The 16,671-nt window shown below is 42.3% G+C and overlaps 1 protein-coding gene across 1 annotated transcript in view; it reads left to right on the top strand.

Annotated features, from left to right (window-relative positions):
• The window catches only part of LOC307246777 (low density lipoprotein receptor adapter protein 1), a gene marked incomplete at both ends in the record, with an annotated part of 42,871 nt that extends 28,432 nt beyond the window's left edge, over nt 1-14,439 (top strand). The window contains 6 exons of the mRNA XM_080022794.1: nt 7,924-8,038; nt 8,802-8,874; nt 9,040-9,132; nt 10,370-10,497; nt 11,528-11,562; nt 14,403-14,439. Of these exons, the coding sequence (XP_079878920.1) occupies nt 7,924-8,038; nt 8,802-8,874; nt 9,040-9,132; nt 10,370-10,497; nt 11,528-11,562; nt 14,403-14,439 (481 nt within the window). The remainder of the gene's footprint in view (nt 1-7,923; nt 8,039-8,801; nt 8,875-9,039; nt 9,133-10,369; nt 10,498-11,527; nt 11,563-14,402) is intronic.
• Nucleotides 14,440-16,671: the final 2,232 nt, after the last annotated feature.

Below are 16,671 nucleotides of genomic sequence, written 5' to 3'. Positions count from 1 at the left end.
GTGTGTGTGTGTGTGTGTGTGTGTGTGTGTGTGTGTGTGTGTGTGTGTGTGTGTGTGTGTGTGTGTGTGTGTGTTTGCGTGTGTGTGTGTGTGAGCATGTGCATGCATGTGTGTCTGTGTGTGTTTGAAAACCAGGCTTTGAAGAGGCCTCTGGCCTCCAGATTGATCTTCATGGTATAGATTGGCTTTCATGCAAACATCACATGGCTGGTTTGTGATTAGTGCATGAATTCTGAGAGAAGAGAAGGTGTGTGTGTGTGTGTGTGTGTGTGTGTGTGTGTGTGTGTGTGTGTGTGTGTGTGTGTGTGTGTGTGTGTGTGTGTGTGTGTGTGTGTGTGTGTGTGTGTGTGTGTGTGTGTGTGTGTGTGTGCGCGCCAAAACTCCCATTACGATCCACCTTATCAGTTTAAACAGACCTCAGACCAGGGGAATCATCTCCCTGCCTTTGATCTCCATCCCTCCTTTCCTCCTCCTCTTAATTTCCTCCCCTTCCTTCTCCCGCCTCTTTTTCCTGTCTGGTGGGAAATCTCTCTATTGTGTTCATCTCCACCTGAACTCTGATCAGCTAAGTACCTTCAGTGTGAAGTGGATGCTTCCAGTTCGGATGGGCACCCCCCACCCCCATCTGACTGGGGAAAGGGTGGGTCGATTGAATCACCCCCGCCCCCCCTCCTCTTCCCTACATCTCACCACTCCCTTCTTTCTTCTTCCCATTATTGTTGTTGGGGGAGGATGGATTGAACCGCAGCTCGGAAATCATGAGTGATGCCAGTGCTTTGGTCAGGGGCACTGACAGGAGTATTAACCCCTAACAAACATGTATTTTGATAGAACAGAGTGAATAGAAGTGTGTGTGTGTGTGGGTGTGTGTCTGTTTATGGGAGCGTGTGTGTCTGTTTATGGGAGCGTGTGTGTGTGTGTTTATGGGAGCGTGTGTGTGTTAAGGAGAGGGGGTGCATTCCTCTTTATTGATGCGACTCACGAGGCTGATCACCTCGGGGGAAGCTTTGTATCAGGAGGCAAACAAATAGGATGCCAGCTCCCATTACGGTTATCTCCCACACACACACACACACACACACACACACACACACACACACACACACACTACCATAAACAAACTTTTACATTTTACTGCCAAAACTTTTGACTTTTGTCTCTAAAATTACATTTTGTCATCTTTCACTTTCCTTATCGGTGAGCAGTTGAAATGTGTTTTCTAAAATTACTCGATCACCAGGTACACATACAATATATATTCCACAACATTAAAACCACTGACAGGTGAAGTGAATAACATTGCTCATCTCGTTCCAATGGCACCTGTCAAGGGGTGGGATATATTAGGCAGCAAGTGAACAGTCAGTTCTTGAAGTTTATGTGTTGGAAGCAGGAAAAATGGGCAAGCGTAAGGATCTGAACGACTTTGACAAGGGCCAAATTGTGATGACTTGACGACTGGGTCAGAGCCTCTCCAAAACAACAGGTCTTGAGGGGTGTTCCCAGTATGCAGTGGTAAGTACCTACCAAAAGTGGTCCAAGGAAGGACAACCGGTGAACCCGGCGACAGGGTCACGGGCGCCTATGGGCTCATTGATGTGCGTGGGGAGTGAAGTCTTGCCTGTCTGGTCCGATCCCACAGAAGAGCTACTGTAGCACAAGCTTCTTAAAAGGTTAATGCTGCTATGATAGAAAGGTGTCAGAACACACAGTGCATCTCAGCTTGCTGTGTATGGGGCAGCGTAGCTGCAGACCGGTCAGAGTGCCCATGCTGACCCCTGTCCACCACTGAAAGCTCCTACAATGGGCATGTGAGCATCCAAACTGGATCATGGAGCAATGGAAGAAGGTGGCCTGGTCTGATGAATCACGTTTTATTTGACATCATGTGACGCCTGTGCGTTGTGAAATTGGGGAACAAATGGCACCAGAATGCACTATTGGAAGAAGGCAAGCCAGCAGAGGCAGTGTGATGATCTGGGCAATGTTCTGCTGGGAAACCTTGGTTCCTGGCATTCATGTGGATGTTACTTTGACATGTACCACCTACCTAAACATTGTTACAGACCAAGTACACCCCTTCATGGCAACGTTATAACCTGATGGCAGTGGCCTCTTTCAGCAGGATAATGCACCATGCCACACTGCAAAAATTGTTCAGGAATGGTTTGAGGAACATGACAAAGAGTTCAAGATGTTGACTTGGCCTCCAAATTCCCCAGATCTCAAGCATCTGTGGGATGTACTGGAACAGCAAGCACGATCATGGTGGCCCCACCTTGCAACTTCCAGGACTTGAAGATCTGCTGCTAACATCTTGGTGCCAGATACCACAGGACACATTCAGAGGTCTTGTGGACTCCATGCCTCGATGGTCAGAGCTGTTTTGGCGGCACAGAGGGGAGCTACACAATGTTGGGAAGGTGGTTTTAAGTGTGTGTGTGTGTGTGTGTGTGTGTGTGTGTGTGTGTGTGTGTGTGTGTGTGTGTGTGTGTGTGTGTGTGTGTGTGTGTGTGTGTGTGTGTGTGTGTGTGTGTGTGTGTGTGTGTGTGTCATCTATGACACATATGATTGAATGAGTCTCAATGTTAAGCTGTGACTTGGAATGGATGGATATTTAGGTCTTACTTGCCTAGCTGTGTGTTTTCATCAACACAATGAAAAAATGTTGGGTAATTATTTGGTCTTTGATGGACCACTTGGTTTCCTTCAGGATGCTTATTTGTGTGTCGTAGTAATTGTTTTGGTTCGTCTTTGTCTTGTGCAACATGAATAATGCATTCAATGACTGCCACTCCAGAGGAACGGTAAAATGCACATACTTTTGTTTCCGGATGTGAATTGAAAGAAACAGAAAACAAAATCCATACCTTTTTAGATAAATGTTTCCCTAATCTTTAATATACTATAAAATGCCTGGAGGTTAGCCTTTTAGCCTTTAAAATATATAAATAATTCCCCTTCTGAGCCAGGAGATCAAAGCGGCCTGCAGGGCGTTCATTCTCGATCTGATGCACAGTGATGGGTCCTTCTGGTAGAAAAACAGAAACGACTCGTGCTGCTCAATAATTCCTTTTTTTTTTTTTTTTTTTTTCCGATCTACTTTTCAACACATTTAAAACCTTTAACAAATTTAGTCCGTCTTGACTAGGATGCGTTTTGAAATGACATTATTGGATTTACAGTGTAACTAGTGTAACAGTGAACCCATGTACGTGGATGGCATTATTATTTTGTTTTTGAAATAGCTTGATGACAAGGACACACACACACACCCACACTACCACACACACACACACACACACACACACACACACTATGATGTCACATTATGACGGCCCATTAAAGCGACCTATATTACCCTGCGTCGCTCGTACCTGTTCACGGTGGAAGTGATTGTCCAGCACGCCACTTTACTGCAGCTTTCATGGATTGATTGTCAAAACAACAAGGCTGTGGAAGTGGGATTGATATGTAGTTTTACACATGACTGTTCACGAAGAGTATACCACAAACCTTTAGAATAGACATGTGGATACATATTCATGACAATATGTTATTATGCTGTATGTGTTAAAATATCCGCTTTTTGTAGAAGAAAAATGTATAAAAGGTATAAGATGTGTCTCACTGTCCCTTGCATATTAAGCTGCATGCTGAACCAAACTACTTTTTAGATTCCGAAATATACTGGGTCTTAGCATTATTTGTTCCATGATGCTGTGATGTTTTAAACACATTCACACAAAATCTACATTTTTGATTTGTACATTATTAAACAAATAAAATGGTCATTAAATATACATTTTGAAAATATTTCCTCCAATTTCAAATGCATACAACTTAAGTAGGCCATCCCTTTTACAGTAACTTAAAATAAAACAAACAATAACTTAGACAGGGGTGTCCTGGGCATTTCTATGTGGGTCATGCATCCGCCGTTCAGCCAGCAACGTTTAGCACTCGGAGATGTGAGATGTGAGGGCTGCTAATTTCACACTTGTTGTTTGATAGAATTAATGACTTGGCTTCCAGGGCTCTTGATGTGGGGCGCTAAATGAGGATCGCTTTTTAGTGGGAAACCTTTGGTATGCACTTTACATGTTAGTGATGGCACATTATGGAGAGATCTGCAACCCCCCCACCCCAAAGAACCATGGATTATTCATTATTCCAGGAATACATTTTCTCCCTCTTTGATAATAATAATAGTTATGATAATAAAAATAAATATTGCTGCAAGCAGCAATACGCGGGATCCACGGTCTTCGGCCCTTCGTTAAAGTGCATTGCACTGCTACCTCACAGCAAGAAGGTCCTGGGTTCAATTCCCGCCTGGGGCACTGTTGGCACTGTGCTCCGGGCGGATTATCTCCCTAATAGGAGCCCTTCTGTGTGGAGTTTGCATGTTCTCCCCATGCTCACATGGGGTTTCCTCCACCTAACATAAGGACTCCCACCAAAAACATGCACACATCATCATCATCATTTCACCAGCCACCATCCAAAGCGTGTGTGTGTGTGTGTGTGTGTGCTGTGTGACAATTAAAGATTCTTCTTCTTAAATCCAATCATGACAATACCTGTGTGTCGCTAGACTTCAGCGCTATCACGTGATCTACTCTGTCAACTTGCACGTGCGCGCTGTGCATGCCACCCTCTTGGTGGGGTGGCGATTGTTGATCGCAAACTCCATCCACAATGAACTGAACTGATCTGGATTAAAATTGAACGACGCCATGTTAGAACTACCTCGAATACAAATCTTGTTGTTGACCAGTCACTAGATTGCAATGCTATCATGTGACCTGTGCGAGCAGTCATTTGCACATGCCCGCGCGTTGCGGTGATGATAAAAAGTACAGTTTTTACTCAGTTATTCCCCAATAATGGGCCGATCTGGATCAAACTTGAAACATTTCGGGACTGGCCCAAATACATCGTTTATTCATCTCGTCTGTGAGTGCAGTGGCTACATGAGCTCCACCGACTACTGATGTCAGTTTTTCATTAACAATAGCAATAGGGCTACCGCCCCTTTAGGGCTGGACCTCTAATAACCACCACCGTGGTACGATGCTTTGATGTCTGAAGTGTTGTTATTGAGACGATAAACCAAAAAGAATTTTAAAATCCAGCCCTTGTTAATTAACTGGTTCCACTACTGAGAAACGAACCACTCTGCTATAATGTCTCACTGTGCGGGGCAAACGTTTGAGCATTAAAAAAAAAAAAAAAGATTCTTAAAGAGTTCATTAAAAACCTGATGAAACATTTTTCTATTATATTTTTTTAATAATAAATACTGTGACCAACCAACATTGCCTGGGTTGAAAAATAAAGAACCTATACCTTCAGCTATACAATACATCACATTTAATCATTGTATAGTATATCTTATGAAATATATTTCAATCAAAGTCTGTATTCCACACAACAACAATGTCAAACAAGCCTCCATGTATCATACATCTTTTGAGGTATGCTTGGGTTCCTGCTAGTGCTGTTTCAGGACAGAATGTTTGTCAAGAAAAAATATATTCTGATTCGAATGAAATTTAATTTGATCATTACACTTAACATTTTTTTTTAAATACATACATGGGTTTGCCTGCGCAGAAAAGATGTTGAAATGGAATCGGTCCAGCGGATGTCTGCGAGCTGTCGCTGAGTGGGTTTGTCCAGATTGGTTTCAGATCGCTATTGAAAAGAAAAGGCCAGGCCTGTCAGCGGCAATGCAGGCAATTACATTTTTTTTTTTTTTTTAAGGCCGACATTGGATCCAGACAGAGGGATTCACTGTGAACACTGGGAACCCAATGTCTCAAGAGTTAGTCATGTTTTGCTATTGTTTTTTTTTTATCATTTTTTTATTTGTTTGATTTGTTTTTTCCACAGATTTTCCCTTTTGCACCAAGTGGAAATGCATGTCTGTCAAAGGAAAATGTGTAGATACTAAATAATAATAAATGTGATATTAATACATTTAATATTAAGTGTGTGTGTGTGTGTGTGTGTGTGTGTGTGTGTGTGTGTGTGTGTGTGTGTGTGTGTGTGTGTGTGTGTGTGTGTGTGTGTGTGTGTGTGTGTGTGTGTGTGTGTGTGTGTGTGTGTGTGTGTGTGTGTGTGTGTACATACACTACTCACAAAAAGTTAGGGATATTTGGCTTTCGGGTAACATTTATGGAGAATGTAAAAAGTTCAAGCTACAGTGATATTATATCATGAAAGTAGGGCATTTAAGTAGAAGCATTCAATGGTGATTTCCTCATCTCAAACAATTTATTGAAACAAAAGCCAACAACAGTGGTGGTTTTACCACAACAAAAAATGTCAATGTCTCAATAACTTGTCATGTGCCCTTGAGCATCAATTACAGCTTGACAACCACGTCTCATGCTGTTCACAAGTCGACTTATTGTCTGCTGAGGCCTGGCCCCCCACTCTTCTTGAAGGGCGGCCCTCAGGTCATTGAGGTTCTGGGGCACAGAGTTACGAGCCTCTACACGGCCACTCAGCTGATCCCATAGGTTTCCTATGGGATTCAGGTCTGGAGAAAGTGCAGGCCACTCCATTTGAGGTGCCCCAGTCTCCAGCAGCCGTTCCCTAATGATGCCACCTCGATGAGCTGGAGCATTGTCGTCCACGAAGATGAAATGAGGCCTGTGTTGTTCATGCAGGGGCACAATGACTGGATTAATGATGTTATTCAGGTAGTGTGGGCTTGTCACTGTACCATTCACAAAGTGTAGGGCAGTTCTGTATTGACTTGACACACCTGCCTACACTGTAACACCACCACCACCCAAGACTCGTCTGGTGACAACAGTGGCTGATGCATAGCGCTCTCCTTGACGTCTCCAACATCGTTGGCGGCTGGAGTTGAGTGGCATTCATCATCCTGTTCCGCAGGGCACTGTTCACAATGAAGCGCTCATCAGTGTGGGATGTGGCCAAAGGACGTCCACTTCTATGCCTTTCTGTGACTCTTCCAGTCTCTGTATCTCTGTTGGAACCTGCTGATGACACTCTGTGACACTTTAAGCTCAGTGGCCACTTCCCTCTGAGAACATCCTGTTTGAAGCCTCACAATGGTGAGGTACTGTTGATCAGTTGTTAGGCGTCGTCTTGGTCTCATGATGTCAAAATGTGAACAGCATGATGAAGAGGACTGTTTAAATACCAATTCTAATTGAACCAGGAAATGTATTGGTCGATTCATGGATCAAACACCTGGTGTGAATTTACCGTTCAGCTCCTTGTTAGAGAACAGCAAGTTGTGCAAAAAGTACTAAAACATTGAACAGTTGGACATGTGCATTCAAAAGTTTAGAGAAGGTCAAATGAAGTTCACCTGTAAAGGTTATAGTGCATTTTAGGTTCATCCTGAAATTTCACCCGAAAGCCCAATATCCCTAACTTTTTGTGAGGTGTGTGTGTGTGTGTGTGTGTGTATATGGGTGTGTGTAGTTAATCAAATTTCACATGCTTTGCTAGTTTGGACAATGCTTTATAAGAAAGAAAACATAATGAATTATGTAATAATTCCTTATTATGTAATAAAATGTAAGAAAAAAATCTAAAAATTTAAAAGGATAGACGTCAAATCATCTTGCCAAAATACAGTACATCAAATTCATTTTGAGGCTGTGATCTTTGTATTTTATTTCATTTTATCACTCACACCTAACAGATGGTAAGGGAATATTGGGAATACAATAATGTAAATATTTTTAGATTACTTGGCATGCTTTCTTTCAAACAAAGACCAACACCATATCTTAGCCATTACCAAAAAGTATAGTCGAACTCAAATTATGATCAGAAATTTGATTCTGATTCTGTCTACTGGAGCTTTCCATATTTCATCGTTAACTTGTTTGTGTGAATGCACAATGCCTCCTCTTCTTTGCTTCTCTCCAGAATATCTTACTGCACGGCGGATAAAACTCAGGACAAGGTCTTCGCCTACGTCTCTCAGAGTCAGTTAAATGAAACGTTGGAGTGCCACGCTTTCCTCTGCCAAAAGAAAAAGATTGTAAGTGTTCTTCGACAAAGCCGCCAGTTGCTGTTGTTGCTACTGGAATTTTGTTCCAAGATGCTTTTCCGGCTCTCTCGACACCAGAGACTGCTGTGGATGGTTTGTGGCGCCATCTTGTGGAGACAAGGCTCCAATGCCTCGGACATCCCCTTCCACCAGAGTCTTATCTCTGCAGAGCCACCCAGACGGAGCAGTTTTAGGTGACCCATGGTGGGGAGTGACGGAGAGAGCGTCTCCGTTAGGCACGGTGCTCTTTTTGTTTCACTGACTCGCCCCGCAGCATGAATGGAAATAAATGTCAATATGATAGAAATCTATATATTTCAATTTATAAGCTTCAACTGATCAAAATGCGGGACAGTCCGTCTGGTTGCTGTACACTTGGTCAAAATGTGGGACTGTCTCGCACCAATCGGACTATTTTTGAGCAATATGGACGGTGATCGGGTGGATTGTTACATTAAACAACTCAGGAAATATAATAATAAACATGTAAAAAAAACCATAGCGGCACAAATTCTAATTTTTACAGCACAAATCACAATTGAACTTGTTTATTTTTTAGGGGTCGGCAGCCAAAAAATTTGAGAATTCTTAAAGGTACCAAGATTGAAACCTCTGTTGCTGATCGGTATCTGCAAACAAATCATAACCTTAAAGTATGCGGGTGGGAAATCTCACCCGCATACTTTTAGGTTTGGTTATATATCCTCACCCTTCTAGCCACCAAATGAAATCCAAGTTGCTGTTGTCCCTTTAGGCTCAGGCCGTGACCCTCACAGTGGCCCAGGCCTTCAAAGTCGCCTTAGACCTGTGGGAGATCGCTCAGGAAGGTGAGCAGTGATGTTTCAAATGTTTAGTTATTGTGAAGCGCGAGCTGAAGGGGAATGTTATTGACGTATTTTTTTCTGAATGTCAGCGGCTTCATGTTTTTTTTTTTTTCCCATTTCGAGTCTGTTTTGTAGATGTTTTTCTGGCTGTCTTCCATCTGCACGCAGACAAAGGCAAGAAATCCAGGACATGCTGTTCCTGCTCCGCTGGCAATGGCGACGGCCAGACGCAAGCTGCGGATACACACTGTGTTTCCACAGGTAACACCAGTAGTTGTTTTTTATTCTGTTCTCCATCACACAGGATCCCTACATATCACTTTGAATTCCAAACACAAAACACCACACACAGCCAGCCAGAGTCACAGCCATATATCGTTCTTATTCACGCGAAGGCATTTTTAAAGGACCAAAAGCTACGTTTTTGTAACTGTGGAAATAATGAATGATGTGACATTATTGGCACGTAATGGGAAATTGCGATGAGTAAATTGAGTGATTTGTTTGCTTGACCGATACAGTAATTATCATAATGTCAAAGTCTCAGTCCCTCAAGCTAATCACGTTAAACCATGAGATCCTCACTATAAGCCGGGATGGACACTTGGTTTGGCCTTGAAGTGTGTGTGTGTGTGTGTGTGTGTGTGTGTGTGTGTGTGTGTGTGTGTGTGTGTGTGTGTGTGTGTGTGTGTGAGAGAACTGGAAGTGCCTTTCAACTTATCAACTAATAATAACATCTCAAATCACCGAATTAATTCCTCCCGTACGGTGGCACTAATGATTAATTGGGCACGGATGCAGCGAAGCGCAGGGACGTCTTTGACATTTTAATGGGTCTACGTGTCTCCCCTTCCACACTGAGGATCATTTCCCTTTTTTGGGGTTGTACCCATTTTGTCCAAAGGTTACTTTAGACTTGAGACTAGAATTGAGACGACCGGGTAAGGCAGTGTCATGCACTTCTGGTTGCCATGGTAACTGCCGTTGACCAAAAAATAAATACATTAAATTAGTGATTCTCAACCTTTTTCTTATCAAGGACCCTCAATTTGATTCGCATTGCTCCAGGGACCCCAGTTGATAAGATGTACTGTAGTCTCTGGGACCCCAATCTGAGAATAGTTTTATAGTTAGATATGATTTAGTCCAAACCTCCACGACCTCTCTATACTATATTTATGGAGATGATAGGATTAAAAAAAACAGCCATTATAGTACATTCTCTAATGGGTTCAATGAAATAATTGTGAATTTTGCCGAGGACCCCCTGGAACCTCTTAAAGAACCCCTGGTAGGTCCCCGGACCCCATGTTGAGAACCACTGCAACCAGTGTGCTCCACATAAAAATCAATAAATTCCAGGGGGCTGGAGCTGATTGATTTATTTTTACTTTCCTCCACTCCCTCAGAATCCCACCCGTCGTCTCGCCTGTTTATCCCTCTGTGTAACTCGCCCCCTCTTTGGAATCTTCTCTTATCTTTCCTTCCACGCCTGCAGACCCGGAGCATCACAAACCCAGCGGCGTGCCGGCAAAGCTGCGACGGCCATTCTTCTCCGCCTCGCTGAGCCTGCTCTCACCACGCAGCAACCCCACCCGGCGACGGCCCATCAAACACGACTCCTGGGTAAGCGTTCACTGGTTATTTAGGTAGTTAGGTGGTTATTTAGGTAAATTGATGGTTATTTAGGTAGTTAAGTGGTTATTTAGATAGTTAGGTGGTTATTTAGGTAGTTGGTTAGTTAATTGATTAAGTCGGGAGTTAGGTAGGTAGTTAGTTACCATCATTCTTCAATAATGGCTCTAGTGTTTTGCCTCCATTAATTCCTTGTGACAGGAATTGTGATTCGTGGTAACTTCTCTGTAAGAAAATTACACAATGCCGTTAAGTTATTATGGTTGTGTTTATGAATCTGAGTTATGTTAATTTAACGTTTGTCTCTGTGGCTGCACAAATTATTTCCCGAAGATTAATGAAAGCAAAGAGAAATGGAAATGTTTTACATGAACAACTCCACTCTTACTACTTGATATGGGTTATACCAACTACCAAATACAACTTGTGATCTTAAGTTTCCAGAGTTTGCAGGATTTTGTGATAAATAAAAAAATATATAATATATAAAGAAATTGGAAAGAAAATGGTTCCATAAGCAGACCACCTTTTTTTAAAAGATTTTAGTTCCTTTATTTAAATGTTTTGCACGTTATACAGTAGGTGCATTTAGGTACATTAGCCAGCGTTCCTTTTCTACATTTGCAGATGCTCAACACAAGGTGGCATCATATCCATTTTAAAGCGCTTTCCATCACCAGATCCATCTGATTCACTATAAATATCCTCTGAGGGAATGTGCTGTGCAACCTCCATCCAACCCTCCTGCTGTTGGAAGAAGATATAACATTATTGAATGTATAATTATGAAGAAGTCCCTACCATACCTACTAATTTGGTTATTTACTTTATACTGTACATTCTAAAGTGTGCATTGAAATATGGAATAGGAACATGGGAATAATCGTATTGACAGAGCACTGAAGTAAGAAAAAAAAAAAACAAGACTCAATCTAACTAAATCTGCAATCTCATGGTTCACCATATGATTTGCTGGTGAGACCATCGAGAACGTTCACGCATGTTGCTTCCTTCTCACCAGGACGTGGAGGACGGCCTTGATGATGCATTCTCAAGGTATGAGCGTGTGTTTATTTGAAAGACAGATTTTAAGGTTATCATTGTTCTTCAACTACGCGTGTATACTTGCAAAACATATTTTAACAATTTTTATCTCCCTTTTAAATTTGATACGAATCATGATTTGATACTGTAGAGGAATCTTATAGGAGAAGAGAAGATGCTCTGGGAGTTGTTTAGGGTGTCACAGCCACCTCCTCTAACCTTATAAATGATTAAAATCAAATTCCCTGGGGCAGAGCATCCACGATTGTTGACCTTTGGGTGTACACTGCTAGAGATACGAGTGCGTGCGTGCGTGCGTGCGTGCGTGCGTGCGTGCGCGCGTGCGCGCGCGCACACACACACACGTATACTGAATTTCTGTTCTTATTTCAACCAAACCTACCCACACCAATATCCACACACCAGATGTGGACGACTTTAATCTATTAAGACAACTGCTTTGGCAATTTTCATGTAGTATATTTCCGGCACTGGATCACTGGGAGATACTGTGTGTGTGTGTGTAGTGTTTATTAATCATACTAAAGATGTTTAAATGTAAAATTATCAAAACTCTAGAAAATCAGCTGGTAAATATGACTCATAATCTTACTTCATTATTAGATAAAAAAATACAAAAAAAAAAACTAAAGGTTTTACCACCCAATTAACCCACATGATGTTTGGTGAGTTGGCCTTAAATGCTCCGTTTTGAGCACCAGAGTTACATAGTAAATGACTGCAATTAAGCCAATTAGCTTGGAAACCAGAATGGACTCATTTAAGGTAATTTTAGGCGGCTATTTTGCTTAAATTAGAACAACATAGACGTCTGTGGAGGACAGGGAGGAACTTCTGGTCGTGCCTCAGGTTCCCCAGCAGGTGTTTAGAGGGGCTTTTGGTTCCACCTTGTCATTGCACATGTGCTTGCATATTATTTTGGGGGGGGGGGGGGGCAAAGTAATAGATGCAGTGATGAATAAATGGACACATAACACTCCCATAAACACACAGAAGAGCTCACTGGAACACACTATGGTTCCCATGTTGAGCACAAACCCAGAATCCTGCTGGCTTTGTTCGTGCTTACACACACGTGAGATGCTGTGTCGATCGAGAGAGAAAGAAAGATGGATGGCTAGATAGAGCTCTCATCAAAAATAATAGGCAATTATAATAAAGTTATACGTAAAAAATAAAGCAGAATTAGCATTATGCAATAAACAAAGAAATAGAAAAATTGGCAATGTACGATCAATTTACTAAAATATAGAAAAGAAAACAATAATGAGAAAAGTGATCGTAAAACAAACAAACAAGAACTATTGGCCAGTAAACCAAAAAAAAAAATAAAAATAAACAATGAACCAAAAAAAATGAACGTAAAGGTAAAAAAGAAACCAGGAAAAATTATCAATATACAGTCAACTTAATCGAGTTACTATATAGACAATTTCCCCGCTCCTTGGCTGTAATCTTTAGGGAATATAAACAACCCACAATGCAGTTCAGTCTTCCCAGGGTGATAAAAAAGTGGAAACTCTGCCTATTGTTTCGGTTTAATATAATCAGCTAATGTGCCACGCAGCGTTGGCCCCGGATGAAAGCAGGAGATGGGGCCCGCTCACATTACAAATGGCAGCTCATTACGCGGCCCTGGCCCCTGGCGAACACGTCCGCCAGCGTTGTCGGAGAGAGGGGACGTTCCGTTAAACCAAACAATTTATGGAAACATGTTGAGCGGGTGTGAGGCGCAGCCGTTTGCTGTCACTAAATATGACGGATCGCTCCCGTTGTGACAGGAGAGTAAACGTTAAATTGATTTAAAAAAAGGAAAAAAAAAAAAGGATGTTTAATAATGTACGACCGGCTGTCTGACCTCTTTTCAGTGAAAAGTAGAAGACCAAATATGTAGTGATGCTATGCAAAGAGGCTAAAAGGAAAATGGATCGCCATCTCAGTTTCCACATTATATTAAATTTGTGTTCGTAGTGTTTGTGGACCCAGTTTCTGTGGGTTTTATTGTGTGTTTTGTTTTTAGGTTTTTTTTGTTTTTTTTTCCCGAATGCAACGACAGAACATCATGTGATTAATCATGACTGTGCGAAAACCCTAAATCCTCTCACAAGCGTACAGATGCACAGAAACACGTACATACTGTAATAGTATCTAATATCACAGGCTGTCAGACTGTTGTGACAAATTCGGGGGGCTCCGTCTTTTATTTGGTTTGGCTCTATTCCCTCCCGCTTACTGAAAACAGAACAGCAATGGCCCTTAAAAAAGACCACCATCAGTCACCAGGACCTCATGACCGAACGGGGAATGGCGGATTTTTTGCTCAGTTTCATATTTACATGTGCTTCAGTGGATGCAGCCTCAAACAAAAATCCCCAAAACAGAATGTTGTTGACCAATACGAAAAGCGGTAATTAATCTGAGCAGTTTCGGTGCGAGTATGTCATACACCTCAACATTCACGTATGGGTCTATTAACATACCCAATGCATTGAATGCATTTTTCAATTGCTTCGACAAGTATTTAATTTGTTGACTCGGTATTTGAAAAGATCTCAAATTTCAAGTCTCAAATTTACAGTTCTCTGTCAATTTACTATGTCTTCTAGGCTTGCTTCTGTGATTTATCTCAGCATCTAATCCAACCCTAAAATGGGATGCGCTCAACGTCTTTAAATTTCAGCTTCACCCTGCAGGCATGGATAGAAGTTCTTAAGTCGCATTTTAAATATAATGTTATAAACCTCAATAATGTGAATAACTCAATACATTTGAAGTCATTTCCTGAATAATTAAATAATGTGTTGGTCCCTGTGTATATGCCCGTCTTACAGCACTGTGGATGTAGAGGAGATGGACACCAGCAAATGAGGTGAGAGGTCACATGACATGCTTGGTCCTGCATGCGCCATAAGCGCTTTTAATTTGAAATTTTCCATCATTCCCGTACAGTAAAAATACACACACACACACACACACACACACACACACACACACACACACACACACACACACACACGCCATGTACATGGTGAGATTGGAACCCATTCACTTTTGTTCACATGAGGTCATAAGTCGTTCTTCGCTGCATACCTCTCTGTGGCGTGCTGCTTTGTGGTCGTAGCCGTCAACTCGGGCCACAGTTTTTTCAATCGACTTTATGTCCAAGTGGCCATTTTGGATTTACCAGTGACTGTTTGACCGCAAACCAAATCGCCGCTCTCCACTCTCGCTCCGTCCATCATTTAATGGCCTCATATCACATTCTGAACCTTTTTTCTCCCCTCACTGTAACTTCATCAATCAAATAAGCTCTCCCTCTCTTTCTTTGCAGCTCATTTTCTTCTTCTTTTCCATTTATTTCTTTCCTTCCATTGACTTCTGTTTGTCCTCTGTGGTCCCCCTTGACGATACACCATGAATACATATTTTCTGTCCATGACATTTCTGACGATATAATTGTATTCCCTCTCGTCTGCCTTCTCTCTCTTCCCTCTAGTATTATGATTACTATATTGTTGTTATTATTACTGCTGTTTATATATTTATTTATTTGTTTGTTTATGTATTTATTGCGTTGTTCATTGATTTGTATTTCAGTTTTTTGTGCCTGTGCCCCTGGAATCAGTAGATACCACAGTAGTGCTAAATAAAGGTATTTTTTAAAGCTCAAACTGTCGCTCTCTCACTGTCTCACTGTCTCCCTCTCTCTCTCTCAGACTAGACCTCTCAGCAACGTGCCGCGGAACGTACCGTTCCAACAAAATGGCAACAATTTAAAAAAAAATTTCAATACAGGGCAGAGTCACTGGAGAATATGGAGGAACAAACTTCAGTCCCCAGCGCTCGGTCTAAAGAGAAGGAGCATCCACTGGGGGTCTACCAGGAAGCGAAAAGAAATACGCTCTTTATTTCATGAACCATTCCAGGGAATGGTCTCTCCGCGGTCCCAACACGTCAATGTCAACAGCCTTGCAACATCTCCTTTAACCGCTTAAAAAACATTGTACACCACTGGTTAACGCTGAAGAAGTGGAAAAGAGTTCCATATAAGCAGGCCAAAGAAAAAAATAACCACAGGAAGATGGCTGAAAAGGTACCTCTCAGAAACAGGCCAGGAGGAACATTTAGAAGAACCTTGTGCAGGAATGAGACCTGGAGCTCCAGATCGCATTCCTTCTCAAGGTTCCTCCTCAACTGCTTTTTAGTTGTTTGCAAGGAGAAAGGAGGCCACGCTTTTTCTAGTCGTCCTACTTGAACAATCGCGATGAACCCGTCGAAAATTGAAGAACAACAACCAGCCAAACATCTCGATCGCTCTCCAAATTTGTATTCATGGGCATCCATCCATTGTTTCCCTCTGTAGACCCCCAAAATCTCTCTCCAGGCTTTGGTCACTGGACGCCGTCCAGCGATGCAGCACAGGCTCTTCTCATGCTGTTACAGCGGATGAGTCACACGTTTATTTTGGCTTTCTTGTTGAAGGAGCGTGGACAATAAGAGCCGGTAGACTGGTGTGGTCTTGTGTGTTTTTGGTGTTGGTGACTTATTCACAGCAGTAGTCATCTAAACCACCGATACAGAAGCTGGTTTCAGACCATGGAAGGTAAAGAAAGCATACAGTTTACCATTTAACTTGAACCAATGTGTATGAGCCTAAAATGTCATATGTTATCCGGCTATAGATTAGATTTCTAGACACTGTGCTCACACTGAATTGCATTTCCAGCAGACAACTGTTAGATTTACTTTAAAATGGCCTTTTTCTAATTTATTTTTGTCTCGCATCCTTTGAGTTTGGCGTCTGGGCTCTACCGCTCATCACTCCCGCTGAGGTGTACAGCCAACATAGGCAACCTTAGTGGGCTGGAGATATAGTGGTGAGCTCAAAGTGTAGAGCCCAACAGGTGGATGTACAGTGGGGGAGGTGGAGGGAGCGCAGCGGCGAGGGAGCAGGCAGCAAAGCAGGTGGGGCAGGAGGGACTGGCTGCTTAAATAGGCCGCCCCATAAGGGCGTGGGAGCGTGTGGCGCTGTCAAGTGGTTTGACAGACTTAGCTCTCAAGCTGTGCCTCATTTAACATCCAGATTCACATAAGCATGTT

This window comes from Zeus faber (genome assembly GCF_960531495.2).
Source record: "Zeus faber genome assembly, chromosome: 2".
Lineage (NCBI taxonomy): Eukaryota > Metazoa > Chordata > Actinopteri > Zeiformes > Zeidae > Zeus > Zeus faber.
Note: the sequence above shows the minus strand (reverse complement) of the source record. Positions and strands in the feature narration are given on the sequence as shown.